General features: G+C 39.0%; 1 protein-coding gene across 9 annotated transcripts in view; it reads left to right on the top strand.

Annotated features, from left to right (window-relative positions):
• SIK3 (SIK family kinase 3) overlaps positions 1 to 14,168 on the top strand; it is a 237,264-nt gene that overhangs the window by 117,001 nt on the left and 106,095 nt on the right. For 8 of the 9 annotated variants that reach the window (XM_028105779.2, XM_088017803.1, XM_088017802.1 and 5 more), the window contains one exon: positions 10,968 to 11,084. In XM_028105779.2, the coding sequence (XP_027961580.2) occupies positions 10,968 to 11,084 (117 nt within the window). Of the gene's footprint in view, positions 1 to 10,967; positions 11,085 to 14,168 lie in introns of those variants that run through there. The other variant, XM_028105782.2, reaches the window with a different exon arrangement.

Genomic DNA, 14,168 nt, shown 5'->3' on the forward strand with positions numbered 1-14,168 from the left:
CCTTGATGATACTTTAGAAGCTCTTCAAAATTCTAGACTTGTACTCTAACATTGGTTTAGGACTGTCATAGAGGGTCAGGATTTAGGATGCATGTAATCCTGCTAAGGGAAAGGACAAACAAGCTTACTAAATGTTAAGTCTGTTATATTAAGTACATACTTTATGTAGTTGTGTTTTTACATTAAATGTGGTATAAAACTGGTAACATATATAGGATGTATGTAATAATACATATGATAATGAATTACATTTCAGTAGAACAGTTTTTCATATTTTTTTATGTCAGGGTTATCAATAGTCTTCTTCCTGCCTTTAGAATAAATATCAGAAATTTGAGAATTAATTAATGTTTACCCTTAGACTTTCCAGTGGAGTGATTTAAGTTACTTACAGTTCACTATTCAGTCCATGAAACACAAACATTAATTATGGAAATATAAAATCTGTTTGATTTGAAAATGTGATGACCATTAAGTATAAGGAACTCATTGAAGCCAGAATAAATGCAAAAAGCCATCACACAAAATATTCCCATTTTGGTGGAATCCCAGAGGGCATTTTTTTGCCAGCACTAATGGTGTGCAGCTGTGATTAAGAAAGCCCATCAGAAGGTACTTGGTGCAGTGTTCCTAACGGGCACAGGGAAGCTGGCTGCCACAGGGAAGACAGGCCGGCGTCATCAGCATTCAGACTAGAAAGCCTGGTTTGACACAGATGTACATCGTGACAGTTAGCTCGCAGTACTGGTATGTGAGCATGCGTGACAAGTAAGTTTCAGAAATAGGGAGGATAAGATGCTCTCTGATAATGGAGATTGCTTCCAGTTTTCCGTTTGTTTTCATTACCAAAGAACTGGGAAATGTAAGAGATGAGGAATTTAGGGTAGTTTTTCAGCTGTTAATTGTGTTCCCTTGGTTCACTCAACCTTTTGCTACTGCAGGCTATCTTATTAGGCCTTGGGGGCATATTAATATAATTTAAAGCACCTTAAAAAATGAACTGTTGCTGACTTTGTTCACCAGGAACAACACTACCATTGTAAGGTTAGCAAGATGCTCAGTGTAATAAATCTCCATTGGGGAAGTATAAGAACGTTATGCGTGCCAGTTGAGTTCAGCTTTCTTTCCAGCTGGTGCTTTAAAAAGCTTTGAGTGTTCTAGGTGCTACATCGAAATGTGCTTAACAGTACACAGGCTCCTTGACAAATGCCGTTCTTGGGAAGAGCACAATCCTTCTGTGAGTGTGTGTTATTTTTACCTATGAGCTGGCACTCTAGGAAAGAGTACTTCATTAAGAAAATTCATCTTGAAATTCATTCAGCTTTCTGCCTCCTAACCTCACAGTTGAGGTCATTGCCAAGTTTCACCCACATGTCTAATCTTTCTTCTCTGGGACTCAAATGCCATCCTTCATAGCTTCATTTTCCACCATAACTTTAAATTTTGCCTTGGACTGAACTGCTTCTCCTTGTTTTTCTTGTATTTCGGAACATTGCTGTGACAATTACTATTTTTTCATAACACCTTTTTCTTAGATACTGTTCTTTGGTGGCCGCTTTAAACCGTCGGAGCTTCCTTGTTAAACCGCCGTTAATCCTTTTCTTCTCCATCTCTTGAATGCCTTCCCGCTCCGTCCCTCGGTGTTCAGAGCGTCTCTATTTGTCCTGCGTTCTTCAGTCCCGCTCCTCCTTTCCTGCTCTTTCCCTTCTGCCCTTTCTTTAAGGGCTTCAGGGTGCTCTTTTGAATAGGTCCCGAACCTTGGAATTCAGCCCTCGGTCCAATTCTAAACCTCCCTCTTAAACTTGGAAGTCATGGTCAACCGGAAATAGATTCTGAAGACGGATCAGGCGCTGGTATTTGTAGTCATTCTTCATTGTTATGGTCCGCTCCGTCCTCTTCTCCACTCCTTTTTTTTTTTTTTTCCTTTTAAAATATCTTCTTGTTCAGTTCATTTCAGTGGGAACCTTAAAGGCCAGGAGCTGATTTAATGTTCTAGGAAGCATACAGAATGTTGTCGGCACTGTGTCAACGTTGACTTAACAGCAGCAGTAATAATGGCAGCGTGGCTGAGAGTTGCCTGTTATGTCAGAGATACTCCTAGGACTTCTGCTTTCTGAGAGGATAAATGTTAACCAGCTGGGAGTCACTGGAACTGAGAAACCATTTTCTTTTTGTCTGAAAAATTTCCCTTCTCTGCTTTGAATTCCAAGTAATCACCAGAAAATTTCCATTGATTAATTATGTACAAGATGACCATGTTCCACCTTAGGAGGTCTTCCAAGAATAACGTATGGTTCATGGTCTATTTTCTCACTTCAGGAAGCTCACAATTCTCTACCCTCCAGACATTGTAAATACAAGAACAATTTCACTTTTACTGTTTAGTACAGCCAGAACGGAGAAGTAGAGAAAAATAAGTCACCTAAAGTCCTGCTAGGTATTGTGAACTGTTTCCTTTGGGGTTCATTGAAAGCTGATTTACCCTTACTTTTGCTGGTCCTATTGAGTCCTCCTCTCTGGAGTTGGCTGGAATCCTAACATCTCAGTCAGTCCCTAGGCTTCATAGCTGTGTATTTTTCCAGAAACAGTTGTGATTGGTATGTAAAATGGATAGAATAATCAGTTCTTCCCAAGTATATGTCTTAGCTCTGTCCCTTAGAATTTGATTTGACTATTTGTTACTGACTCAAATGTGGAGTCCTCCCTGATTGGTTCTGGTGCAGGAGTCAGGATTTCCCAAGAATATGGCCAGCCTGCGTCCTGCACACAGCCTTGTGGCACATCATTAATCACAGCATTTAATGCCTTGCAGGTTTAGCCTTATAGTCTAGCTTGTGTGTCTTATGGTGGTTTGAGGTTTCTTTCAACCTGTATTCTGATGACAATTCTATTTTGCAGTTAATTTAAAAGAAAAACAGGTTTTGTTTTGTTTGTTGTGCAAAGGCATTCAGATTCCTTTTCTAGAAGCCATTCTCAACTGGGAATGAATTAAGTCCTACAGAAAACAATTTGAGTGATTGTTTTTTTCAGTTTTCCCAAAGATGTGCCATTCTAGACTATAGGGCAGCAGTTAGTTCATCACATATGATAATGCCTCAGTGTAGCACTCAGAGTTTGATCCAGGGAGCCCAAAGAGTCTCCAGAACTTTCAGTGAGTGTCTGAGGCCAACACTGTTTTCATAAATAAATAAACATTATTTTCATTTTCACTCTCATCCTCTCACAGTTATGTAGGGAGATTTCGAGAGACTACGTGATATGTGATATAATTTCTCTGATGGCTGATGAAATGTGCGGTTGCGCATTCTGGTGTTTTAAAGTTTTCTGTTTTAACTTCTGATTTTAATTTTAATCCATTTTCTAAGTAAATATTGCTAGATATTACTCATGTAAACAAAACTTCTCTGAAGGTCTCAGTTTTTGAGAGGAGTCCTGAGACTAAAAGGTTTGCAAACTGCTATCTTAAGAGTGTAAAACTTAATTCTCTCACAGAAGCCTGTCCAGAGCAGCCTCTAGAGCTGCACAAGGGCACTGCCTTAAGCCCATCAGTTGTTCAATAAACATTTTGTAATGGAATTAAATTGAGTTCTTGGAATGCAACTTTTGAGACCTAATTTAAGATTCTCTCCCAAGGCAGTGTTTGAGCACTGAGTGCATTGCAACCTGCCAAGTTTCTTCGAGATCAGTAACTGGCAGTTCTCAACGTTGAGTCCAGGATTTCAGAAGTCATTTTTGTGTAATACGTGTTGTAGCTGGCAGCTTACTGGCATCATCTAAGATGTGGGCCACATATATCATTTAAAATTTTCAAGTAGTCATATGTACAAAAATAAAAAGAAACTATTTGGGTTTTTTTTTCAGCATTATTGAGGTATAATTGACAAAATTGTAAGATATTTAAAATGTACAACGTGTTATTTTGATATACATTGTGTAGGACTCCCCCGATTGAGTTAATTAACATGTTCATCCTCACATATTTGTTTTTTTGTCTGTTTGTTTGGTTGGTTGTTTTGTTTGTTTTTGGTGAGAACATTTAAATTCTATCCTCTTAGCAGATTTTAATTATACAATAGTGTTATCAACTATAGTTGCCATGCTTTACATTAGATCCTCAGGCCTTATTCATCTTTTTAAAAATTTTAAAAGACTTTATTTATTTGACAGAGAGAGACACAGCGCAAGAGGGAACACAAGCAGGGGGAGTGGGAGAGGGAGAAGCAGGCTTCCCGCTGAGCAGAGAGCCCGATGTGGGGCTTGATCCCAGGACCCTGGGACCATGACCTGAGCTGAAGGCAGACGCTTAACGACTGAGCCACCCAGGCGCCCCACCTTATTCATCTTTTAACTGAAAGTGTGTATCCTTTTACCAACCTGTCCCTATTTCTCCCACCCTGCCCAGCCCCTGGCACTCACTTTTCTACTTTCTGTTTCTATGCGTTTGACTTTTTTTTTTTTTTTAAGATTCTACATATAACTAATACCATGTGGTAATGTGGTTGTCTTTCTCTCTCAGACTTACTTCACTTGGCACAGTGCACACCAGGTTCATCCATCTCGTCACAAATGACAGGACTTGGGGCGCCTGGGTGGCTCAGTCGGTAGGTGTCTGCCTTCGGCTCAGGTCATGATCCCAGAGTCCTGGGTTCGAGCCCCAGATCGGGCTCCCTGCCCTGCGGGAAGCCTGCTTCCCCCTCTCCCCCTCCCCCTGCTTGTGTTCCCTCTCTCTCTGTGTCTCTCGCTGTCAAATAAATAAATAAAATCTTAAAAAAAAAAACGAAAAAACAAATGACAGGACTTTTTTTTTTTTAAAGCTGGATAATATTCCATTGTGTGTGTATATGTATGTGTGTGTATCTATAGATAGATTTCGATAGGTAGGTAGATAGATAGGTAGGTAGATAGATAGGTAGATAGGTAGATAGATAGGTAGGTAGATAGGTAGGTAGGTAGATAGATAGGTAGATAGGTAGGTAGATAGGTAGATAGGTAGGGAGATAGGGAGATAGGTAGGTAGGTAGATAGATAGGTAGGTAGATAGGTAGATAGGTAGGTAGATAGGTAGGTAGATAGGTAGGTAGATATGCTACATATTCTTTATTCACTTATCTCTTGACAGACACTTAGGTTGTTTCCATTCCTTGGCTATTGTGAATAATGCCGCACTGAACATGGGAGTGCGGATACCTCTTTGAGGTAGTGACTTCATTTCCTGTGGATGTACACCCAGAAGTGGGATTGCTGGATCTGGTAGCTCTATTTTCAATTTCTTAAGGACCCTCCATACTGTTTTCCATAGTGACTGTACTAGTTTGCATTCCCACCAGCTGTACACGAGGGTTCCCTTTTCTCCATGTCTCTGTCCCAGCATCTGTTATCTCTTGTCTTTGATAATAGACACCCTAACAGGCATGAGGTGGTATCTCATTGTGGTTTTGATTCGCGATTCCCTGATAATTGGTGATGTGTAGAGCACATTTTCATGCATGTGTTGGTCATTTGTATGTCTTCTTTGGGAAAATGCCTACTTAGGTCCTTTATCCATTTTTAAATTGGGTTTTTTGTATTTTTTTTCTGTTGAGTTGTATGAATTCCTTGTTTATTTTGGATATTAACCCCATATCAGATACATGGTCTGCAAATATTTTCTCCCATTCCAGAAGTTGCCTTTTCATTGAAATTAGTTTTTAATAATATATTTTATTTAGCCTAGTATCTCTAAAATGGTATTTCTTCATGTAATCAGTATAAAATTTATCAGTGAGATCATTTATATTCTCATTTTAATATTAAGGCTTTGAGATCTGGTCTATTATTTAGCATTCATAGCACATCAGTTTGCATTAGATTAGCCACATTTCTAGTGCTCAGTAGTCACATGTGGCTGGTGTGTTCTGTATTGAACAGGACAGATCTCAACCGTAAAATGATACTAGATCTGAGCTGAGAATGATCTAGAAATAGAGAGATAATAAAAATTTAATTACACTGGGGTGCCTGAGTGGCTTAGTCAGTTGAGCATCTGCCTTTGCTTAATCATGATCCCAGAGTCCTGGGATGGAGCCCCAAGTCGGGCTCCTTGCTCGGCAGAGGAGTCTGCTTCTCCCTCTCCCTCTGCCTGCAGCTCCCCCTGCTTGTGCTCTCTCTCTCAAATAAATAAATGAAAGCTTAAAGAAAATTTAGCTACAAAACCTAAGATAAAAACAACCCCATTGAAAATAATTCATAATGGCAAAAATTTGGTATCTGCCTGAATTTTAAGACATTTCAATGAGTAGAGCTGCTTCAGAGAACATTGAAAAAAATAAACTTTTCTCCACACTGTCATAATGTTTTCTCTTCCCTTCTTAAAAGCATTCAGTCTGCTTACTGTATTTTGTGAAATTATTGTGCATGCATCTGCATACTAGTTTAGGGGAGTGCTCTTTCTCTTTTTGGAGGAATTTTAGCACTTGTGGTCTTTGCATTTTCTTCCTAAGTCGTTCCTTTCTTTAACTGTCCATTTGTCATCGCATATCCCTGAATGAAAGAACCCACTTACTTCTGATGGGTGAGGGGGAAGGGTGGTTTGTTTTGAATTTAATACTGAACCTTTTCTTGGCTCATTGGTTTTTATTCCGTCACCTTATCTTGCCTGTGAATGTGGTGTCAGGATATGCAAGTGAATTATTGCCTGTTGTGAAGAAAGCACTATTTTTTCAACTTCATTCCCTGTGAACATTACTGCGCTTGCAAAAATTAGGTAAGAGTTAAAGGAACTGTGGTTTAGAAGTGAGAACTAAAAGGGGGAAATAGCTATTCTCCCCCCTTCTAGAATGAATAATAAAGAACTGTGACTTTAAATTTGGCACGATCTGAATTTAATCTTTTGTCATGCCACAATGCCGATAAAAAAAGGGTTCATTGAATGGAAATATCTTGGGTAGAGAAATTCCTAAGGGCTATGGGCAAGCTGTATCTTTTAAGCAACATCTTTGGATACAGTGCCATGTTTAATTAATATCAGTGTCAATTCTTAAAATCCTGCCCCTTGCAAGAGAAAAGAATTCTATGTAGAACAAGAAACTTTAAGAAATATATGATCCCTTGGTAATATATTAGAAGTTTCCTTTTTTACTTGTTACACTTTTCATATGCAAGTACAAGGATGTGATTCATAGATTCTCAGCACCAAAATCTGGAAACATTCTTTGAGATTTTATCTTCTGTTTACCTACCAGCTTACCATTTGCTCTGGACGCATTTCATTTTTCAAGCAGCGGGTGTGTACTTTCAGCTAAAACCCTGATTGTATAGCCACCACTAATCTGTAGCAGTGAAAATTCACGATCATCGATCTCTTCAGGTAGTCTCAAAATATTCACACTTGCTTGCCAACTCCCTGCTCTCTGACGTCGTCATTTTTCTGTTTCACTGGTATTTTTCCATTTTCTAGAAAACCTCCACCTTCTAGTTTGCAGCTAAAATAGGAGCTGAAGCTTTCGGACATTGTCTTTTCCATTCATTGGTCCTCTCAGGCACGTGGACCAAGTAGCACGCATGTCCTCTTCTCTGGCGTTGGTACTTGGCCTGGGAGGGCGGGGGGCCCAGCCAGCCATGAAGAAGCAGAGCTCACTCTCCCTGGTGCAGCCCCGAGGATCAGGTCTTGCTGTGGGTTCCGTCCTGTGGCTTGGTGTGACATTCCCGAATGGAATGCATTTTTTCCCCCAGCTTCATTCCTTCCGTGTTCTTCCCACATCAGCTGGAAGCAACCAGTTGGTTCTGAATGCTGCCCACAAATTGTTAGCTATTTCGCTTGTTGGCCCCCTCAACTTGCCCCTTGAGTAAGGAACTGATGTGTTTGAGATCCAGGATTATGTTGTTTAGTGAAGTGAATCTCATTTTTGTCAAGGAATGCCTAACGTTTAAGGCTTGATTCCAGAAAACAAACAAACAGATAACAGCAGTACCTGTAATTAATGCGTATGACATGTTTACCACATGCCCGGCATTATATACTAGGCAGATTGCATCCATTAGCTTAGTCAGTCCCCAGCAACCTTTAGAGCAGGTTCTGTTGTTGCCCACATTTTTTAGATGAGGAGCCATAGCAAAATTAAATAGCTTGGTCAGGGTTATACATTAAAAGGACAGTTCTAAGATTTTGAACTCAGGCTGCCTGACACCAGAGTCCTTCCTGTTGACGCCATGTTCAGCTGCTAGGCCAGGCTTTGCCCGTGTCTTGTTGAATCCTGAATCTCGTTGAAGAGTAGATGGGATTTGATGTTTTCATCTATTAAAACCTCTCTGTATCCATCTTCGAAGAACAGATTATGCTTAATGCAATTTTCCCTGAAAAGATAAGAATACATTTCAGTATGTGGGGCCGTATTCCCTTTATGGGGAGGCACATATACTTGTTATGGAATGTAGAACTACATCCATGCTATATACCATTATCTCTCTCAAATTACAAATAGTTATTAAGTGCATATAAGTGGATATAAGATCTTGTAGCCAGCTTTGTTCTCATAGATGATTAGATTTGGTTTTCTCTTTAACTTTGTGAAAGGCTTATTACCTCAGAATGCAAATGAAATTCAGAAGGGGTTCATGTGAATCAGGAGGCCCTATGACTCCCCCAATTATGTATGACGCAGTTCTCTCTTGCAGGTGAAAAAATACAAAAATACGGTCAAATTCATTGAAGGCCCTCATTAAACACCTCCATCCTCCACCCCATTACTTTTTCTGTGCCATCCATTGACAGGCATGGGCAGGATAGGGGATTTGAGGCCTGGTCCTTGGACAGTTGATGATCAACAGACCTTAGTATTGCTTCCCATTCTCATGGCACACACAGAAAATGATAATATTTTCTCTGTGGTAAACAAGTGAGGTTTCTTTAGGCTGGAGGTGATCCACTGCCACCTACGCATGGCCTTGGGTATCCCTGTGACCCATTTCTAGCACACTGGTTGGGAAGCTCTGCAATGGGCATATAGCTGCAAGTTTCTAAGCTTATTATGTATATGAAAGCAATCTGTAAAGTATAATGTGCTATTCATGTGTAAGCTTTTATTAATAATTAATTACAATTAAGACCCAGATATTTGTTCTATAAAAGGACATTGTGTACTGCGATTTTTGTGTTTGGGGAGCTGTTCTTAGAGGACCAGGTACAGACACACCAGACCATTTGCTGGAGTTAAGGTCCTGTATGTGATATGGCACAGTAGTGAGGAGAAGTAGAAATGGTAATGGTCCGGGGTGAGATGCACTCAGATGCCCTACCACTGAGCTATAACCCCTATCCAGGGTACAGTACAAACCTTCTTATAGGACATCGAACAGCTTGTGAAATTTGTTAATGATTCTGCTCTTTCTCCTCATAAAATTTCCTACCCTCTTCTCTGCTTATCCCAGTTCTTTATCAAGTTCTGCTTTGTTTGTGAAGTCTTTCCCTATGTCTGCTTCTCCCCCCTGGTGAAGATCATACTCCATTCTCTGTTCTACCATCACACCTTGTTTATAGCTTTGTTGATTGTGTTTCCAACGCTGTATTGTTGTCTGTTTCATGTATGTCTTTCCCTTACTAGATTGTGAGCTCCTTGAAGTTAAGGCTGTATCTGATTTAATCTTCATAGCTTGAGCTACATCCAGCTTACTTTATCCCATTCTATCATTTTGAACACTCTTTGAATTGAGCTGAAATTTGTCTCCCTGGGTCTTTCTTCCATCAATTCTTATTCTAATATCTGAAACAACTCCAAAGTTACATTTATGTTAGTCATTCTTACATTTGAATCATCTAACCCTGTGTAGTTCCATATAGTCTTTATTGCTCTGGGCTGAACATTTATTTATTATTGAAATTTTGCTTCCTTGTTTTTTTTTCTTTTTCTCAGTAAGCTTCCTTTCCCTCTCTCAATGTATAGAATCATAGAATTTTAGGAATTGGAAGGGGCTAGAATTTACCTTGGCTTGGTCCTTCATCAGACTAATATTCTTTGATTATTTGTGGATTGACTGAGACGGTGATATACTGATATTTTGGGGCAACACGGTATTTTGAGTATTTCACTAATTATGGTGAAGAAGTTTACATTTGGTAGAGTAAAAAAAGTTCTTCATCTTTCATTCTGTTTTAAAATGTATGTGCTGCTGGATATCTTCACAGTGATGAGCAAAATAGATGTTTGATGCTGAGGCAGTGTATATACAGTACAGAAAGATTTTCAGATTTTTATAGCATGAACATTAAGAATTTGACTGTAAAGCCAACCAACTTGGGCTTCAGTCCTGGATCTGCCACAAACTAGCTGTAAATGGCTTAATCTTGGGTAAATTACTTAATCTCTGTGTGTCTCAGTTTCCCTAGTTGTGAAATAAGGTTAATAATCGTGTAGGGTATTGTGAGGTTTAAATGATTTAGTACTTGGAAAGCACGAAGAATTCGGCTTGGCACACAGCACGTGTTCGGTATGTGGTGAGTGCTACTACCACCACCATACCATACCACTTCTGCTACTGAGTTATGCAAGCCCCTGGTGACATGTGGGATGCACCTGTGGAATTTGTGGTCGAACCTTAACTAACTTATCATGTACTTGTGATACAAGCATTTTCTCTTAATAAGAGACCCGATGTACCATTGTCTGCATCAAAGCCTGATTTGCCCAGACTGTGATCACATCTATGGAGTAATGAAGTATTTTGTTTGTCATAAGGTTTTACTGTCAGAGCAGTTTAAGAAATGGCAGAAAGACCCACTAGCTTTTGGAATCTGTTCCTTTGAGACCAACTTGCTAGGAATCCATTTCCTGACTTTATAGAAAGAGTAAAATAATTTTATTCATTGACATTCTGTAAACAAAATGCTGGCAACTTGTATTTTGTGGAATATAATGTTTTAAAGTGGATTTAATTTTCCTTAATGGACTGCTTTTAATCATGCATTAGAGTAAATTTTCTTCCTCTGTTCTCAGGTTGCTATCAAGATCATAGACAAGACCCAGCTGGATGAAGAAAACTTGAAGAAGATTTTCCGGGAAGTTCAAATTATGAAAATGCTTTGCCACCCCCACATCATCAGGCTCTACCAGGTAGGTTCCTTAGTGGCATAGTGTATGGTAATGAAGAACCCAGAATAGTCACTTGTGTGTATAGAAGAAAAGGTGTCTGGGTGAACATCTGCAACTTTTCTTGGTTTCTGTGTTCACACGTCTATCCTACTGTTTTCCTGCCCTTTTATTTCCCACTCAGCACCTATGTTTTACCTGGCTATTTACTAGTAAGATCTACCTTACCCATGTAGGCCTTTTAAACTTGTTCTTTAAAACTCGGGTACCATCCTTTGTGAGGATTACACAAAAGGATTATTCAGAAGATGACAAGAACTTATTTATGTAGATCTGAATCCTAAAACAGAATGGGAAAGCCAAAGGAACGGAGAATTTTTGGGGATGAAAAGCTAGAGGTGAACATAACATTATCTTTTTATAACATTCCTTAAATACTGATTTCTGTGATCCTGGTACGACTTATGATGGCGAAGGATATTTTAAGTATGGCTCCTTGTATTAGTCAGAACTCACTTCTTTTCTAGTAGGGCCCTAGACTTGGTTTCCTAAGGTAGCGTTTGATAATTTTGATAACCACGAGGTTGATTTGGCACAATAGAAGAGATTTCCATTCTAGTTTTCTTACCTTCCCAAGAACCATGCATATTTCATGCCATCCTCAACAATGATTCCCTTACCTTACTGCAAAAGCAGTAAATCTAATGCCTGGAATTTCAAGCCAGCTAGAGAGAGAAGACCTTGCCTTAGCAGGCTGGTGGAAGAGATATTTTGGGAGAGGTGGGGCTTTGGGGTGCTTCTCAGATTGCAGTGTGTTGGCAGCCGCAAGCTCTACCTCTGCCTAGGGCCGGCCCTGCTCACTGCTTTCTACCAGAGCAGCCGTCACCTACTTGTTCAGGAAGTGGCCACCCACTCGGTTCATTTGCTGCTGTTGGTCCGCAGTAAATGGTTGCTGGCCCAGACATGGCACCATGTGTAAGGGTGGAGGCACAATGGGCAGGCTTTCATAGTCTATTAATTTTATGGAAAAGAAAGCATGTTGTGATGTTAGTGTGTGTGGTTAAGGCTACAGCTCTAGGGCTTTTTTCTGGCATCAGCTGCTCACATCATGAAATGAATTAGATCAGCAGGAGCAGACTTGTTGAAATGTATCAGACTGAATTCTGTTGAACCACACCTATGTTGTGCCCCAGAAGCAAACCCGTGAAAGCTTCCTGGTGTTGCCTGAAGACTTGTGTCTGCAAACTCGGAGGTGTCTAACCTCTGCTTCCTTCCTATCCTGATCGACCGAGTAAACTTCTTGACCTCACTTTTTAAAATAAATCATCTTTAAATAGTTGTAGGGCTTATGAGGCTGACTTTCCTCAAGATGTTAACTTGTGGGTATTAACCTTATAACTGAACTATCCAAATTGATCTTTCTTACCCAAGATTTCATTAGCCAATAAGAGTTCTCATAGTTTCAGCCCTGGCTTTGAACAATGCCCTCTTTCAAGCTTTAATTTTGCTCTCTGGCAGCTAGTATTGTTAATGGGGGATTCCAAGCTGCCAAGGTGAATGGCTGTCAAATTGTCTTTATAAATAGTATCCAGGTAGTTTTCAGGTCATTTGCCAAAACTTCAGTCTTGTCAGTTTATAGAGGGAGCCAAATATAGGTAACTGTATAGGAAAGTTTTTGAACTACTGAAAAATTCAACAGTAAAAGAACATTTGCAGTCAATAAAAGTCTATACACCCAGGGGTACAGAGGAGATATACAATATGACATTTATTTTTTTCTTTTCTTTTTTTTCCTCAACACCTGCATATATTTAGAGCACTTACTTTTGTCGTTGTTGTTGTGTAAATCAACATACAGGAAGAGGCTGACAGCGATGCATGTAACATACAGTGAGCTAATATCACCAATATATAGAGTTCTTAAAAATTAAAGAGAAAAAAAAGATGATACAGTTATTAGATAGGAAAAGTAATGTGCACTTGTATGACAGAGTACCATGAAACCATTCAAAAGATGTGTGTTTATAACACGTAATGCTGTTATATGGTATTAATGTGTAAAGATGTCAAAGATCAAGTAACTGGGAAATAATTTAGCAAAATAATTAACTGTGAATTACGGTGAAAGTCTAAAACTCTCTTGCCCAATATGATAGCCACTGGCCACACTTGGCTATTGAGTATTAAAATGTGACTAGAGCGAATGAGGAACTGAATTTTTGATTTTATTAATCTTCATTAATGTGAAAACTGAAGTAGTTTACAATTAAAATTTTTTTAAGTAATATTTTGGGTATACTGGGTAAATAAAATATTAGAGTTAATTTCATTTTATTTTTTTTTTACTTATTTATGTGGCTATTAGAAAAGTTAAGATTATTTATGATTATATATGAGGCCTACATTTTTTTCTATTGGTCAGCATTACTCTAGATATAGAATAAATTAGCTTATTAACAGTGTTTCCTTTGGGGGAGTAAAATGGAAGGGGCTGGAAAGAAGAAAATCTTTGGCCTTTTTTAAATATACCAGGTATTTGAGAAGTTTATCATGAGCATAGATACTCCTATATTACTTTAAAAAATATTTAATGAAAAAGGTAAAAAAGGAAGAAAGGACTGCCAACGCATTACAACTAAATAAAAAAAAAAGGGACCAAAACAAAATACAAATGAGTATATTACTTGAAGTGTTGAATATTTACATTATTCTTCCCAATTTGGAATAAATGGATACAGAGAAGAAAGTTGTCATTTCCATTAAAAAAAACGCATCTACCTGTGATTTCTGTGCAGTTCCTAAGTGATTCCCCTTGTTTTCCCTAGGCTTTTTTTTGTTTTGATTGGGTTTTGTGGCTGGTGGGGGCATATTTGAACTTCAGGTGATCAGTGTTGAATGTGAACTTTCTGGTTCTTGGCAGCTTCTTTGCTTCTCACTTTTGTGGAGCTTAAGAGATCGCAGAGGCCTCAAGGAACAACAAAACGACTGTCTCTCTCAAGTAGTAAATACGTGCTACTTTAAAGAACGTGGAGGAATACCTATTTTCCCCCTTCCTTCTTTATAGCATTTATGCCTGTTCCCCTCTCTGGTGTTTTAAGTTTCCTTTAA

The sequence above is a fragment of the Eumetopias jubatus genome, unplaced genomic scaffold (genome assembly GCF_037043125.1).
Source record: "Eumetopias jubatus isolate StellerSeaLion01/CBP00866 unplaced genomic scaffold, mEumJub1_p1.0 scaffold_13, whole genome shotgun sequence".
Classification (NCBI taxonomy): domain Eukaryota; kingdom Metazoa; phylum Chordata; class Mammalia; order Carnivora; family Otariidae; genus Eumetopias; species Eumetopias jubatus.